Genomic DNA, 18262 nt, shown 5'->3' on the forward strand with positions numbered 1-18262 from the left:
CAATATATTATACTTTACTCCAAGCAAAGTAGACCAGTTTTACTGGGATACTTACTATGAAAGAGGATAATCTTTTAAAGTTTATTTACATTGAAAACCATCTTTTTTACATAAAATGGAGTAGCTATACACTGCAACCATTTTATAATATTCAAACTAAATGAAATTAATCTTAAAAGCTGTTTTGTTTCAACATCTGTAGATCAGCTGGACAGAACATGAATTATTTTATCAAGCTACAGCCCATTTTCACTGTAGAAAATATCTACCTGGTTATGAAAAGCACTGCCTTTTTTTTGTTTGTTGTTTTTTTTTTTTTTTTTTTTTTTTTAAAGCATCACCTAATTCCAGACACTTCTAAGGAGAAAGGTGAATTAAAAAAACCCTCTTGTGACAAAGTCTGCTTATGAAGTTTCCACACTTTTTACTCACCACAATTCACTCCTCCCTCAGTTATGCCAACATAAGCCATTTTTTGGACCACACTGGTTCACTTCAATGAACACGCACTACAACAACCGTCCAGATGCTAAAGACCATTTTTCACACCGAGCCAATAATTAGCATTGTAAATGGTTGCACTGGCACAAAAACAGGTATTGAGCACAGAAAGGCAACAAACAGCTGAAAGTGCACAAGAATTTCTTAGACCAGTTTAGTGAGAAAACTGAATTAGTAACTGAAGTTTGCTGCAAGAATAGATACAAGGACAATGCAGAGGTACCAAATAATAACTTAAGAAAGCACTAATACTATAAAGTTAAAACATTACTACAATAAATTTGGAATTGTCTATTGGAATTCAATTCCAAGAAGGATGGATTTTAAAAGGAATGAAGTTTACTAAAAATAGTGCATTTTATTTACTGCTCTGTTGAATTCACAGAATAGAGCAAGATGGAGAGAAATAAAAGTGTAATTCTTTCCGCCTCTCACCTGAAACTCCTGGTGTTCTCTCAGGGAATTTTTTTCACAGGTTTGCCTTGCTTCCTGCTCCTGGCAACCTCAGCAGGCTCATCGCCCTCCCACCATGAGACCAAAGAATCACCTGTTCACCTGATGTGGGAAGTTGTGAAACAGGAATGCAGAATATGCAGCAGACAGACGCAGGTTACTAGTTCTGTTCTGAACTGGGCTGTGAAAGATGAACCACTGAAAATGTATGAAGGAAAACTAACAGATCAGATTGGGTGCATGACATTTCTCACACACTGTCACTAGGAGGAAACTCATTAAAAGCAAGGGAAACTAGACCCTAAAAGAAGTCTCAAAAGCCATAATTTCTGCTCTTTCTCATCATTACTTCAAACATATAATAAAGAAACTATTCTAAAATTTTGCTTTCAAACTAGAAATTCCAACTGAAGTCATATTTTTTAAAATGCACTTTACAGTTCTGTTGTAGTTGGAAAATTAAACTGGATTTCAAAAAGTACTTTTCCTTAAGCTTGCTTTCTCTCAAAAGCATAAGAGAGCTGATGACAGGAGACAATCAAGTTGTTTCTGAGCGAGGACCCCTGCTCACATACTACAGCATTACTAATGTCAAATTCAATTATGTATTTTAAAGACCATTTCTAACGCTTTATCACTTCACAATGACAGTACAGCCAAGACGCTTTCCTGTTTGAAAGCTGAGAACTATGCCATTACTGCAGCAGCTGGAAACGTTTCACCAGATAAGATGGCTCAGTTTTCCCCAACACTGAATAAATATACTAAATACAGTGAGCAGTGAGGGTATGGGGAAGGGGAGGAAGAGGCTGCCAAACTTATCACATAGCTTCATTAGTGTAAATTTAGTTTTATATTTGGTCAATGCAAAGGAAGAACTGTCATTAAAAAAATCTGAAGCAAAGACTTGTTTTTTTAAAATTATTTAGTATATGTACAAATAGAAATCAGGCATCACTTCAGGGTGAAAAAAATAAATCACTATTTCCTATTTTAAGTACTTAGAGTACAGAGATCAATGATAAAATTCAAGTGATAATTTTTTCACCTAACATCGAATCTCTTCTAAATTAAATAATTGACAATGTTGGAATAAATTAATTTTTGAAAAGGAATTTCCTGGATTTTGGAAATGTATTTTGGAAAAATGTACAGAGATGGAAAGCAAAGACAACTTAGTGTTTAAAATAACAATAAAGAACGTGCATATATTCACCCTAGCAATCTTCTCTCAATTCTGTTCAGAGAAAACACTTTTCAAAAATGTCAGCTGCAAAATAAACTGTTTATTTAGTGTTTACTCCTCTACTAAACATAAACTAGGTCACGATTCTGAACCCCTCTACCTGCTTGTTCTTCATCATCAGACTGCTGGTCTGAGTTCTGGGAACTGCTATACTCATACTCAATGGGCTTTGGGTTGTTGTATGGGTAGCCATTGTCATCAAAAAACCTTCGGAACGTGAACTCATAAAAGGCATGTTCAGGATGTTTTCCATTTTTGTACCACCCATTAAGCGTGTCATTTACGTTTCCTTCCTTATCATCATCACTCCACAATTTATCTGGATCGACCGGATCGAAGTTCGACGTGTCCGTAGGATGAGCGATTTTGGGAATGTAGAAAGCTGACTGCCGCCGCAGATCGCTTGAAAAATCAATAGTCTTAAAAAAGGGATGAGCTTTTATTTCATCTGCACCATTTTTGCCTAAACGATCTTCTGGCCCTCGGCATAGTTTAATAATAAGGTCAGAGGCCTCTGGAGTCAGCTTAGCTTGAGGTGGAATATGAAGGGAAGTCTGCCAGTTGATAACCTTTAAAGCAAGAATATATGTTATTTTATTTACAACTTCACGAAAAAGAAAATCCCCTGTGAAAATTAAGAAGATCACTCAACAGAAGTAACGTTTTCAGACTGATGAGGGCAAATATGAAGCTGTTTTTTCAAAAACAGAACACTTTCTGTGAAAATCTGTCAAAATTTAGATCAAGTTTATTCACAGCCCAGATCTAAACTAGAATCTGGCATGGAATATACCTGCCATAAACCCACAAGATATCACAAAAAACAGTGCCTAACAGGGCTCACAATCTTAAAAGAAGGTGAGATGAATGAATTTTTAATTATTTAATTTATTGGAAAGGTGAACAAATTTAAAATTAGACATCAATGCAGAAGTACATTTGGGCCTATTAATATCTTGGGAGTTGAATGCTCTTTTGTAAAAATGGTGCAGCAGAAGACTGCAGAAGCCTTGTAGTCTCTCTGAACCAGGTGAGGTCAGGGAAGGGAGAGACCAACAGCTCTGAGTTGCCAGCAACCCTAAGCAGACACACTAAACTGCTCTTCCTCCCTCCCCACATGCTGAGCACCTGCAGACACTGCAAAAAGGAATCTTCTGCAGATAAGTGAGCATGGAACCCAAGGGGTAGCAGAACACCACTCAGATTGCTGGAAAATGAGAAGAAAGTGGAATTAATAACTTCTTGCACTCACTTCTAGTTATAGAGGATGGCTAAAATCTGAACTGTGATTTGACTTGGTACAACTGCAACATAACCAGATAAAATGCATGAATGTGATTCTTAAAGTCCCCTTACAAAATGAGCAACCATCACTGTAACAATTACAATACTGTCAGTTCCTAACATCCTCCAATAGAGCAGCACTCTCAAAAAATCACCTTTGATTTTATTATAAATTAGAAAGACCATGTCCATTTCAACCCTCTTTTTTCAGCTTTTTCTACCTGTAACCATGAGATCTTTAAAATTACCTTCATTTGTGTTTCCAGAGGTGTTTGTGCCAGGAAAGGAGGCTGGCCCACTAACATTTCAAAGAGAATTACTCCAACACTCCACCAGTCACACAACTGTGTGTAACCTGGAAGAAAAAAAAAAAAAAAAAAAAAAAAAAAAAAAAAAAAAAAAAAAAAAAGAGTCAAAGCCTCAGTATATATTTAATCCTGCAAGTTCCCAAGGTATTTCTATTCGATACAGAAATCTTAAATGCATTAATAGCTGTTTTTAATCAAGATATATACCTGGGGGAAGCAGTAAGAAAGGTGAAGCTGCTACTGGAATGCCAGTTAAGTTGCAGCAAGATTACGATAAAAAAATAAATGCATTACCTGTTCGCAGCAATACTTCTGGTGCAATATAATTAGGCGTGCCAACAAGGGAATGGGCCAGACAGCGCTGGTGCTGACGTGCAGCCCTACGTTCGAGTGGCTTCAGCCGATCTCCACATCTGCAATTCGCTGGATCACCCCACTCATTGCTGAAATCCATGCTGTCCTGACGGGCATGATCACCTGCAACGGCGTGAGAAAAATGCCAAAACTGAGACGGGCCATTTCAGAGCGTAACTAGAATTAAATTCTCTTCATTTATTACATTTTCATCACAGAATAGAAACTATTTCACAACTCTAGGAAAAATAACTGAAAAGTCTTAAAACATCAGGATTTTGACTTTTTGCTTATGATACAAATTACATCTGAGAAGTTAATTTTTGGAGTAATTATGAGAAAGTTTGATTTCTCTCAAGTTTTTTCTTAACGTAACAACTATATAGTGACTATATAGTGTGTATATTGTTCATGCTGTTATTCAAAGAGAGAAAACCAAAATTTAAAGCACCAATTGATGCTAATTACCAAAATAAAAATCAATGAGTTTTTATTTATGCCTTCCAAGCAATCAGTTTCAATCTCTTATCTGGAATAACGCAAACCCTGGCTTTCTCTTGAAAGACTCCAAATTAGCCTGGTCTAACAGTAATTCAGAAATTCTTTTCTAAAATAAAAACAAGCCTCTAAGAATTAAAAAGTCATCATTTAGAGTTTTAAAAGAAATCAACAGTTACAAGGATGCTTGGTGAAAGATTTTCAAGAACGATCAATCTAAAACAGCAGTCTTATCTTCAGAGTAGAATTAAAGTTGTTATCTACATAATTATGCCACTACAGCTTTTCTCTCCAAGTTACAGAAGATACTAATGGGATAAACTTTCAGCATCATAGTTTATTTCTTCCCTCTTAAGCAATCAATGCCTACCTACACTCAGAAACGCTTCCTAAATGTTGTCTTCTGTAATTTGAATGGCGTGCAGAAACGCTGCCAGATGCTTTAATGTTCATGAAGGCAACGCTACAGTCAATCTTTTGACTCATTATTTAGTTTCTTCGAAAGAATAACATACCAATCAACAAGAAAAAAGTTTTATATTTCTCTTACCACTCTGGTAGTATTTTGAATCATGGGTCCATCGAAAACCTGTACAGAGTCCGAAGTCAGTCAATTTAATGTGACCATCGCGGTCTATCAAAATATTATCAGGTTTAATATCTCTGTGGATGAAGCCCATTTTATGAACGCTTTCAACTGCACAGGTCAGTTCTGCTGTGTAGAACCGTGCCAGATTTTCTGGAAAGACACCCATTCTAATTAGGAGACTCATCATATCACCTCCAGGAATGTAGTCCATTACAAAGTACAAATTGTCCTTATCTTGGAATGAATAGTACAGACGAACCACCCATTCGTTATCAGCTTCCGCAAGGATATCCCGCTCAGCTTTAACATGAGCAACTTGATTTCTAAGCAACACATCTTTTTTTCTTAGAGTTTTTGTTGCATATAAAGCCTTGGTATCCACTTTTCTTGCTAGGCAAACTTCTCCAAATGCGCCAACTCCCAGGGTCTTAATTTTTACAAACATGGACTTGTCCATTTTAGCTCTTCTTAACCGAATGTAATTAGACTCTTTCTGGCACAACATTTTCCTCATTTGATCTCGGGCTTCTGGTGACAATCCAACCTGTGCAGCAAAAGAGAATTCCATTTGAAGAGTGAATAGTACTCTCAGTTCTAAGTGATCTTCTTAACATTACAAAACTTAAGCAAAATAAACAAAATACTTATATATGAGAGACTAAGAAGATCCTGTTAATCTTACTTCATATCTTTGTTTCTTAGCTTCTCTTCCTAAAAAATAAGAATAGTTATTTTCTTTGTGAAATGTTTTACAAAATACTGTTGTATGGGAACTGCTGAGTCACGGCCTGAACCTCTGATTAATCACCTGAGGCGAGCCATGAGTCAGCCAGAGGAGCACAGGTGAAGGCAATTCACCTGTGCTGCCGGAAGGGGTGGAGCCAGGCTCCACCCCTCCTAGACCTATTTAAGAGCTGGCTACCAGAGGGGAAGGATCTCTTCTGGAGATCCCTTCTCTTGGTGTCTTCTGGTGAGCTCAGCCGAAGGGTAAGCTCTTCCGCTTATTCTCTTTGTGATCATTGTCTACCTTGCTTGATTCTCTCGATTATATTGTGATTACAACATCTTGATATCTGTTGATTAAACAACTATATTGCAATTATAGCATCTTGATTATACAACTGTTAACTACTACCTGCCCTGTTTTTTATTAATCAGAATAACAGTGTGCATTAACTGTCTCCCTGATGCTTCATGCAGAGCAAAAACCAGCCAAGACATGCAGAGGAGCTGCAGTGGGAAAGGCTTCTACACTACCCTAGCTGAAGCAGTGTTACTAATCGTCCTGGCCACATCAGTGTAATCTCAGTTACAAGAGGGGATACAATGCTCCCACGCTCATGTCTATCTACACCAGGCAGAACTTTAAACCTTGGCACTGTTTCCTATTGCCCGCCCAACCCCAGGGCACACCTCCACCACAAGCCCAGGCCCAGTCTTCCCTCCTACCACAAGTTCCACCTCTGCCTAACAGGGCCTCGGTCACGTTCTCTCTGCTGCTCTCCATGTACCGGTAAGCTGGACGGAGCAGCTTCTTGGAAGTGGCTCACTCCTCCACCCACTATCATTTCTCACCAAGTATCGCTATCTTGAATGAACATACCTGGCGCCTGATCAATACCACTAGCACTCTGACAGCTGAAATACTCACAAGCCACGTGAAACTCACAGCCTAAAGCACAGAAACTCTTATCTACTATAACCACGCTAAGCATTCTCATCGTATTCCAACCCCGGTTCCTCCTACTGGTTGTTTTTCTGGCTTCAATTCCTTTAAAGCATTCCAGTAGCATCTACCAAGGAGAATTTCAGGCGCTGGTACCAGGATATCCCTTCATTTTAGTTTTAACATGAGAAATTTTTTTCTTCAGAACTGTTATTTCCTTTGTGATGTTCCTACCACAGGGCTTTATGTTCATTCCTTCTTTTGTTTTCTGTAAACATTTTCAATCCTTTTCAATTGTTTTTCTGCCCATCTGGCTTGTTGAAACTGCTAGCCAACAGCACTGATTTGCCAGTGCAACCTACAGAATACTTTTTCCCTTTTTTTTTTTTTCTTTTTTCCTGGACACTCCAACCATAAAATGGAACATAAATGAATAAATGAAACCCTGTAGACATAACAACAGTTGCTCAGCACAAGTTTCCAATTTCTTATTGTCACAGTATTTTACTGATGCTTGATACCAGATGGTGCAACTTCTGTCCCCGAACACTGCAATGCTTAAGATACTATCTGCATAATACTACCCCAGGACCATCACCGGGATTAGATAATCACTAGCTGAGGTGTGTATAAACTGCCTGTTAACAGATGACTCCTACGCTTTGCCCAACTTAAAATTTAACTTGTGACAAAACATAATATGTGATTGAGAAAAAAAGGAGTGATTGAAAGACCAATTGGGTGTCACTCAGTATCTTACACATGCCTTCAGTATACCATATATCAATCACAAAAACAAAACAAAAAAACCCACACTGTTAGAGAATCAGAGAGATTTTCTTACAAGCATAAAAAAAAAAAGACTACAAAAAATTTACAATGAATAGCAATAAGATTTAAATAGAGAAAGCTGGCTCAAATCTGAGACAAATTTTTTCATCAAAGTCAGAAAAGCAGCAGTTAGGTAGAGCTAGCTTCAGATTAGATTTGGGAAATACATTCAACTCGCTACCTCAAGTACAGCCAATGTGTGCAACTGACCTCCATGTTACTGTAGGAATACCAAGGCAGTGCCCTTGAAAAGAGAGATACAGTGGAAAGCACCTTAAGTTTTCTGTGGATGAAGTGCTTAAGGTACAGTTCAATGCAGAAGAAGGCATTTCTGAAGAACTCAAAAGATCAAGAAGACATTTTTTAAACTTCAGACAACAGAGCATCTCTCAAATGCCCCCTGCACCATTAAGTCTGCTTCAGGGCAGTGCCAGTTGCACACTGACAGAATCCCACCTGTTAGATAACTAGCAAAGAAAATGGTAACAAAACACTAGGAGGGAGTTAATCACAGCAAGATATACAAAATACAGCCTCCAAAATTCCTGTTGCTTTCTCATTGTTGCATTCTAACAATTTTGTTGTAAAATCCAAATTACATAGCCTAATTTGGCATCTATTCACCCAAATGCAGTCTTCACTTTTTCCTATGCCATTCATTAAAGTAAACGTTTGTCACAAACTGACCTCTTCCCACACTGCAGTAATTTGCCACAAGTCTTCTCAGCAATGGAATTTACCAAAAATTTACTATTTTTGTCAGGTGCATAAACACGTAGGTACTCACATCTCTTATAACTTCTATTCAGCAGCAGGCACAAGTTTCCTGAATTGCTATCTACTATCGCACCATTTACCCTCATTTTACTTTCTTCTCATCTGTTCCTTTGATCATGACTACTGAAGTTTCGATTTGTGATAGAGATATCTAGCATAACACTTGGGCACGAGTGTAAAGGAAATAAATTCACACATTTAAATTAAATATTTCTGACACTTCCACTTAGTTCCCTAAAAGGCCCAAAAGAATACAAATCCATCACCTATCCAAGAAATAGCATCTGCTGACGATAGGTACTTCTGCTGGGATACATTCTGTGTTCTTTTTTGATTTTCAAAATTCCTACCAAGGAGGAGAAAAGAGGGGGATCGATACCCGTTTAATCCTCTTAACCTTCCTAACAGCATGCAGTGAACCAGTTACCCCTACTCCTTATCATGAAGGCCTCAAATATACTACACTATTGTGGGAATTCTGTCCTACAACCTGATGAAAGAGGTTTGTGGCAGTGTAATACTGCATTTCCCCTGCTTCAGTATGCAATTGAACATCCCAGCTTTTAATCTAGCATAAATATTATAAAATGTATTTCATATAAAAAAAGACATTCACTTAAGTGTTTTAAATGTACAAAGAAAACATTCAAGAAAGCTTACAATCAGTGTCTTTGCTTAAGTAAGACATGATTCTGATACTATGGAACAACACAGGAAGAAGGGAAAGTGAAGTTTGCAAATCAACATGAGTTACAATCTTACTTTTCAGTACTAAAAAATAGTCAAAATAAAATTCATGCTTAATTTTGATGCAGGATTGCATGCAAAGACCTCTAAAAAGGGATCATGCTACTCTTTAATAAAAAAATACTGTTGCTCCAAAAATCTTACTTGCCTACACAGGAATGGAGGCTACAGAGTTCAGGAAAGCTTCCCACACCTTAACAGTTTAAATCAGCTGTTAGTGGAAGTGAAAAGGAAAGAGAGAAAACTAAGAATAAAGATCTAGAAAGAATTTCAGGAAATCTTGCTAACATTTACATATCTTATGATTAACCAAACATAAAACACTATAGCTTACAGTAGGAATTTTCAAAGAGTAAAAAACATGGATTTTAAAAGCAGTGTTTCAAAGAAAGTGGCATTAGCCAAGTATATTTATAAAAGGCACATCACAGTTATGTCCAATTTTCAACTACAGCTGCTAAGAATACATAAAATGCATCTCAAATCTTCATTTCTGTAAGTCTTAATAATCTACTTCTCCTGATTTTCACTTTTGAAATTACACATAAACATATCACTTGCTTTTTTAACCTTTTAGATTGTTTCACAAACATGAAATCTCAGGAACAGACCACTGACTTGAGGTATGCACAAAGAAATTGCTTCTATATATTCTTGCAGGTGTTTGTTATCATCCCATTCAGTTACACCTTGTTTGAACAGACACCCTTAGAGTCTGGGTTATAAAATACTTTGCCAAGAAGTACATCACTCTCATTTTAGAAATATAAAATTAAACGCTGTTTTTTAAGGTATGAACTTCAAAAACCCTCTTACTAGTGAAAACAAACTGGAAAAGATACCATTGTTTAGGTGACTATATAAAAGATGCACCAACTCGTCCCTGCAGTGTTTGCTTATACACACCTACACATACCATTAAAACACTGCATAGAGCTCACTCAAAAGAAAAATCAGGATTAAATAGAATCCTGAAAATAAACTATAAGCCAAGTAGTTAAATCTCAGTTCATACAGAAATACTGCTGCTTCTGCCTTACCAATTATAAGCCATATGAGCTGTGTTTAGACACAGAAACCTTACTTCACATAACTAATTTTTAAGAAGACAATGAAGTACATAAGCAAAGTAATGGAGAAACGGCCACATCTGAAATACAAAAAACTAAGCACAGCCCTCAACACCATGCTGTACCACAGTGTTCTTTCTATGTACCTCTACTATTTGTCCTACCATTAAGGCAATTCTAGTCAAAGACTTAGGAGAAAGAGTTTACCCGCATCATTTCATTCTCCAGTTGTTTCTTCCGATGTAAACGTTGCTGATGTGACTTGAGTATATTCTCCACATGCTGCTCCATGAAGAACTTAAAAGCCTGAGGGGAATAGCTTTGAATACGAGACTCTCGCCGTTCTTCATCTTTCTTGTTTTTTCTGACAGGAACAGGCGATGTTGTAATTTGTTTCTTTTCTTTGTCTGCTGAATCAACACATTCATAATTCTTCTCGTTCTCTTCCTCCTTAGATGAAACGGGTGGTTCCTCCTTGCTAAGCTTGGGTCCAGTTTCATAAGGATGGACAGATGGACTCTGGTGTAACAAGTGTTTGGGGTAAGGTGGGGGTGGACCCTGGTAATTCGGAGCCTCTGCAACAGGTGGCATAACAGCCATGTTTGTAGATGGACCCTCGGAGAAGGGAATGGGCTGAATGGTTTGTACTGGTTGCGGCATCCAGGAAGGGTGAGATGGTGCTAAGGCAGTCTGCAGCTCTGGCTTTAACACACGCATACTTTTCACTGGCTGCTGAATAGGAGCTGGTGTTATAGCCGTTACTGTAGTGGCTGAAGGCTGAGAGCTGCTAGGGTGACTCTGTCTACTTCCGTGGTGGTTGTTGAAGGAATTTGACCGTGCTGGAAGGTTGGGTTGCCATGCAGGGATTTCGTGCCCATTGCCGGGTGATGACTGCGGCTGCACAGGTGGAGGCTGTGACCAGGATGCAGGTATTCCAGCCACGTTTGTATTATAAAGTTCCATGTTGTGACTATTTCTATTTGGCACCAACATTGTTGGAGGAAGATTCCCATTGGTGTATGCTGAAGGGGGAGCAGATCCCCCTGCCTGCATTTGTAGTGCTGTAGGACTCTGCCTATTAGTTGAGTTCATTGGATATGGAGGTGGCTGGCGAGTAACCGAGTTCCCAGACACAACATTCTGGTGAACTATGAACTCTGCCTGACAATTACCATTTTGCATTCCAGCCCTTCCTGAGGGAAAGCTAAACTTGCTGTTGGCAGAACTCTGCATGATTATTGGTTGCCTTCCAATGGGGACAGCACTCATGCCTCTCTGACCCTGAGTAGAAGAATTCATGGGTGGTGGATTCATCGGTGGAGGTGGATAACCGTCCTGCCACGCACCTGGTGGCACTGGAGAAATACGGGTGATCACATACTCCATGTTCCCAGAGTAACGCTTTGTCTGAGCATTTGGTTCCCAGGAAGGTGGCGGTGGCGTGGTTCCTCTGGGAGGGGGCGTCTGCCCTCGAGGAGGTGGAGGAGGCGGCGTGACGCTCCTTATCTGGGGGAGCGGTGGGGGATTCACTCTCTGTCCATTGCCAGGGTGAGCCTGAGCAAATGCTGCAATGCCAGATCCAGATAGTGGCCTTCCCACATCAGGCTGAGAGCTGGGACTTTCTGAGCGATAAACTACTCCATCTGCCAGGGAAGGGCCGTGCCTCTGAGGAACCAAGGATTCCTTAGAACCCTTCCAGCTCTGCTTGCGGTTAACCGACTGCTGTACAGTCCCTGCTTTTACAAAAAGATGACAGAGCATTGCTATCATTTCAGTAAAAGAGCATGCTAACTATGATAACTTTGCAAGTAATAATGAAAATTACAGCTCAATGGTAGCATTTAACTAGCTGCTTCATACAAGCTCCAACTACATACAAGTTCTGCTTCAGAGGCTAACTGAAAATAAACGCTGTATATTGCTACTCTTGACTATCATTTTTTCCTCACATCTATATTGTGGATTTAAAACAACTTTAAAGAGATGACTGTTGAGTATTCAATTTTAAGTCAAACAAAAGTTTACTGATTTCTGAATGGCACGACTGAGAAAAAATACAAGCATCACAACAACCAGGGGCAAAAATGACTGAGATCTGAGTATCATTCCTTGAATATAATACAAGGATGTTGTTTAGGTGTTGTCCTGAGGGACATGGTTCAGTGGGAAATATTGGTGATGGGTGGACTGCATTATCTTGGAAGTCTTTCCCAACCTTGGCAATTCTATGATTCTGTGATTCTTAGACAAAATGCTAACAACAAGCAGATATTAAAGTCTTAAATGGACATCAAAGATACTGATGTTTCAAAAGAATTCTACTATACACTTCACAAATAATCTTCAAAGCAAAACCCTGTATCTCAGCACCTCCACTCTTCTACTCTGAGCACATGACAGAGTATGCCATTTTGTATTTTTCACCAGTAAGAACAGTTAATGAGTTGAAGTGCCATGAATATACCTACCTGGTGGTTTCATACCTGCGTTTACAGGTCTTGCTGCAGCAGCAACCATCTGTTCCCGACGAGGATCCTGGTAGCTCATTTTACTGATAAATTCGATGGCTGCTTCTATACTACGGTTGTTAGTTTGTCTAAGGGCTTGTATAACCATATCCTAAAGGGAAAATTAAATACAAAAAGTTACTAAAAATGGCAAGAATAATAAAAATCATGAGAAATTAGCCAAATATCCTCCAGTAATTTTACCAAAGTACATAATGATTTCTCTCAATCAACTTAAAAATCAAACAAGGTCTTCTCCAGAACAGATCCTCCAAAAAATTAATAGTCTGGATCTTCCAAAAAACAACTATATTTTGATATTAACTGTGTCAGCGTGCTATTCTTACAGTTTGTCTATTCTAGGTGTTTATTAGTTGTAAGCATTACTCAGATAACAGATAGAGGTCCGATCTAACTTAACTTATTCTATAAAAGATATCCAAATGTGACATTCAGTTCTATTGCATTTGCTCATTTTTCCTCAACCTGAAATGTCAACAAATATCCGTTAGCTTCTCCTCAAGTATTTTTTTACTAGTAAACATAACAACACTAGCAGAAATTCCGTTATTTTTGTGGTGGGGATTTGCTGTGTTCTTAGAGATCCAAAGAGAAGCTTTGATCAGATGACCAATCCCAGGTTTGTCAATGAAAAATGCATTATGGATCAGTGGTGTTTCTCTGGACTTGAATGAGACTGAAGTCAAGAGGTGATTAAAAAAGTCAGGCATTCCTCTCCCATTTTTATTGAATGTTACCGTGCAGTTGACTCAGAATTTTAAAAAAATATATATACAGAGTGACTCCCTTTAATTAACCACACTGCCTTCCAGTGATCTGTTATGGCCGTACTTTGTCATATCAACGCCATCATTTCAGTTCACATTATTTTTGAACAAGTCACCAAGTTACAGCAGTATATGGCAGGAGGGCTGGAACTGGATGATCATTACGGTCCCTCCCACCCAACCCAAGCCATTCTATGATTCATCTACCAGCAAAACCAATGGGAAGTCCAAGAGGGCTCAGAAGGGAAGAGGTCAGTATCAATTCCAAATTCAAACCCACATTTATACTTTCACTACATCTGTATGTTTTTGACATTGTGAATGCATGAAATATGCACAGCCTTCAGAAACAATAATAAAATGGACAAAACAGAGCAAGTACATACATACAGAAAACAAGATAGCCTTGATGTTTACAGAGCAGGTGATGTTGCTGGATCAAAAGTTACAGCATTTGATCTCATGATTTTTTCATGAGACAGTTACACCTGCAACATTTCAACTATTACAGGCAAAGAAGTACGTTTCCAGCATCAGTATGCTACTGGATCATTGTGCAAACAGAAGGTTAGACTGTCTGTAGCATTACATTTCCAATGTGAAAATGTTTTTTTTACAGGGCTCATCATTCATTTCTACCTAACTACTCTAATTCTCTTCGTTTCAAAAACAGATTCACCAGCTTTTCAGCAAAATTAGTCTACAATATGCAAACATAAAGTAACAAGTTCACATCATCAAGCTATAAAGTTAAATATAAACTTAAAGTACAGAATGAGCAATATTTTAGATTAAATTTAAATTCCATGTCCACTGATCAGAGAACATGAGGAAGAGCCAGCCAAAAGGTCTCTCCTAATGAAGAATATTTTATGGTCACCTATGTCAGACGAAGCATTAGACATCTTGGAAAGTATCCCCTTACATAGAACACATTTGAACTGAACTTCAATCTCAATAAGACAGATTTCCTGTAAACAATTTAGGATGTCTTTTTTTAAATGAGTAGAATGAACTACATTCTTCCGTTTTGTTCTTTTTACAATATTCTATTTAATAGTATAGTGTACTATACTTTCTATATAAATGCTCTCATTTTACCACTACATATACAGACACACATACACACAAGCATATGATTTCAGCTTTAACCCTGAATACTACAGACTATTAGAAAAGGTGACTGGAGGAAATGACCAAAACTTCTGTGATACAATCAATACATACAGAATGAAAAAGGTGGGAATGAACTTACCATGTTCCCAAAGCTCAAGTGATTACTGAGCCTGCAATACAGCTAAGACCTTGCTCTGATTTAAAATAAGCTTTTATTGTTACTTCAAATCCATTTTGAACACGCTAATAAAATCCCACTAAAACTTAATATAGGTTCTGACCAGAGCTAAGCAAAACAGAAAATGAAGTTGGCATCCACTAGTTAGTTTGCTTCTACTGTAAATACAGCAGATTAGAAAATCTCTGGCAATGCACCAGAGATCAAGAAAGTAACGTCCATGTAATCTGCTAAAGCAAAAACATACCTAACATAAATTAGAAACAGCCCAATCTGGCCAAACCATAAGCAGCTAATGCACTCAACTACAATCCTGTTCAGAATACCCAGCTCAAAATACCCCCTTATTCCCTACTTGTCTCAACCCCCTCACTCTGAAAAATGCTATCAGTTGTATCTGTTCCCTGGTGGTGTCTGCAGGCCACTCCTATATGGACTATTGTGGAAACACAGCCATGGGTTATCATGTGGCACAAACTGCTCACGCTGTCTCTGTGTCTGATGAAGAGATCCATGTAATCCCAAGTGCCCTGTGAATTCTTGGTTGTGTCCAAGAACAAAGGGCAGAAGACCAAAAGGTTTCAAGACACAGAGGCCTCCAACAGAAATACCAACTTGAGATGCTTTCCTAGTTTACCATCCAGCCACAAACCATTCCACAGCTTGGGAAAGTGACTGGAAACTCGTTCTGTAAAAATGGATATGAGAGCTAAGCCATTTAAGAAAGCGAAACTACTCCAGCAGCAAACCACAGATAAGGAACAAATCATTACAAAATCATTTATCACCATAAAATCCTTCCATTCTTACTGAAAATCAAGCTTGGTCTTTGCATTCAGGCAAGCCAAAGGAAAGTGCTTTTTTTTTCCACAATCAGCACCTCATTTTGTGACATTATTGAGGAAATACCAATTTAGAGAAATTTGCTCCTCTTAACCTCCCTGTGAATACCAAAGCATCGCAGAACTTATGAGCTGGCTGCTAGGGCAGTGAGCACGCTCCTGGAAAGGGAGCCCCAGGGTGGCAGAGTGGTTTGCTAGTTTGTGTTTTGTTTTTATCTGCTTTTCAGGTTTACAGAGAAGGAATGAGAATAAGCATAACTTACGTAGATGTGCAATTTCCAATAAAGACACAGGAGCTCTAAGTATATTCATTTTATATTCCTAGAAACCGTATTTCAAACTTCTTTCACATACTGAATGAATGGAAGTAAGTTTAGTGCGTACTTGTCTAATGTTCTTGGGTTTTTGGTGGCTTTTTTTTGTTTGTTTTATAACAATGATAGCAGAATAGTGACTTATACCCATGATTTTCAAGTGCTGTGATCTTAACATTTTTGTCTTCAGAACATAACTTCAGAGAAGATAACCTGAAATTGCTTTTATAGTATACCTTGTTAAATATATTTGTCAGGGGAAAAAAAAAAGAAAAAAAAAAAAAGCTATAACATTTTTTCTTCACTGACTTTCCACTAACAACAGATGTGAAAAGATCATTAAAATTTAATCCTGAAATATGTGGTGCTGCCTTTCACTTTGGAATGGCCATACGTTATCAACACATTTTAGTTGTGCACAATCTAAAATTCCGGTGAGTATCAAAGACAAAATCCATGTTCTGAAGTGTCCAGTTCTCTCTGTCTAAAATGGTTTATAGAATTAAAACAATCCCTACCACACATACTGCAAATGGTGCAAAAAATGAAAAATAGCCAAATCTCTCTAAATCTGTTTCCCTTCTTCATTCCACCTTCACCAAGTTCTGATCAGAACTCCACCAGATTTTACAGCTATTTTGCTTATCATATGCTGTTTAAACATTCCATGACCAACACCTCCTCCAATACACTCTGATAGTTTATAGTTAGCAAAACATTAAAACTTGAATATAAAATATTTCACCTCATCAAAGCCAGCAGCTTGTAAGTCTTGCAGCATTTGTCGATTAACTTCTGATGTTCCTTTGACAGCTGAAGTAGTCTCATTTGCAAAGGGCAGCAGTGAGTTTCTTATCTCCTGCAAAACTTTATGATATGTTACGAATTTGGGGGGATTTCGACCTTGTCGAGGATCTTCAGATGACATCTTCCCCATGCTGAGATCAGCTTTAGCAGCATCTGAGGGTTTTGGTAAATTCCTGAGGCTCTCTCGTATTTCCTGTAGCATTTGCTGGCTGCTGCCAGTATAGTTACTGGCAGGAAAAGTCTTAGGCCTCATTTGTCTATAACCTTCTGGCTTCTCAGTTCTCTTCATGAAAACATGTATATATGCAACCTTCACCAAGGACTCGCGCTAATGCAAGACTCCAGAAAGGCTGGCTGGTAGTTTCAGAACACGTGAAGGCAGCGACTGTTTGCTGCTAAACTGTGATTCTTGTAGTGCTGCAAAGCAGCTCTCCTGTTAAGAAAACAAACCAAAAGTCCCATTACACATCACAAGTAAAACATTGACATGCAGCGACGCCTTCGCAGTTAGTACAGGTATGCTACCCAAATTCTTCAGGGAGTCTTTACATAACGCAAACCAGGAACTTTGCTGGGCTCCTAACACTCCTTTAAGGAATGTCATAGACGCCTCAAGTTTGAACAGACAGGAACTCAGGGTGAGGTTCAAAGCCTAAGGAGCAGACACGACTGCTAAGCGCGCTTCCCCCACACAGCCCCATCGCTGGCTCTCTGCCTTCCCTGTCTGCTGTTCCCATTCTGTCGCCCACATTCTCTCCATCACCACTCTGGAAAGCTGAAGGTGCCTGCTCCACTTGCCAGGCAGTCAGCTACAGCATGGACCAACATGCTGGCTGTTCAAAAGCCCTGGCACCAAGCTCCATGAGCAGGTGGAAGCACAAAGTATGTATATAACTACTGTGATTTACCCATTCTCCACCAGCCATAAAAAAATGGCCAATCTCATCACAAGCAACTTTATGATTTCTAGCACCATCTTCCACCTAATCTTGTTTAAGGTCTCAGTTTTCTAAGGCTATCACAGTCTCTCAGCTTGAGCCTTCTGGATCCAGTTGTATTTTGTTAGTAGTTATATATTTTTTTAATATAAAGAAAGATGGGTGCAGGAGGATAAAATAAAATCAAAACTTACTGCAATATCGTTTAACTGAGAACATAACTGTGACATTTGGTAAGGAAAACAGAAAATTCTGCCAAAAACAAATAACTTCTGCATTTTGAATGGCCTGACTCATCAGGGAAAGAACTCTGTGCTCTAAAATTTCTGCCTTTGTGCTGTGCATTAGCATGTACTGTAACCAGTATAGCAAAGCTATAGAGACTAAGGTGATACACTGAGAGGTTACAGAGCCTCCACCTCTTCAGAGCATCCTGGAATAAACCTTC

The 18262-nt window shown here is 38.6% G+C and overlaps 1 protein-coding gene across 2 annotated transcripts; it reads right to left on the bottom strand.

The window, feature by feature from the left end:
- Positions 1-2262: 2262 nt before the first annotated feature.
- Positions 2263-17165, bottom strand: LATS1 (large tumor suppressor kinase 1; the record flags this gene model as incomplete). 2 transcript variants are annotated; one of them, XM_079550686.1, is made up of 7 exons in its annotated part: positions 2263-2769; positions 3733-3839; positions 4087-4269; positions 5195-5777; positions 10532-12057; positions 12793-12943; positions 16815-17165. In XM_079550686.1, the coding sequence occupies 7 exons, from the start codon at positions 17163-17165 to the stop codon at positions 2263-2265; spliced, it is 3408 nt and encodes a 1135-aa protein (XP_079406812.1). The 2 variants fall into 2 exon arrangements, with proteins under 2 accessions (XP_079406812.1, XP_079406811.1); XM_079550685.1 differs by having other exon boundaries at positions 10532-12060.
- Between the last annotated feature and the right edge of the window lie 1097 nt (positions 17166-18262).

This window comes from Tetrao urogallus, assembly GCF_951394365.1.
Source record: "Tetrao urogallus genome assembly, chromosome: 2".
In the NCBI taxonomy this organism is placed as follows: domain Eukaryota; kingdom Metazoa; phylum Chordata; class Aves; order Galliformes; family Phasianidae; genus Tetrao; species Tetrao urogallus.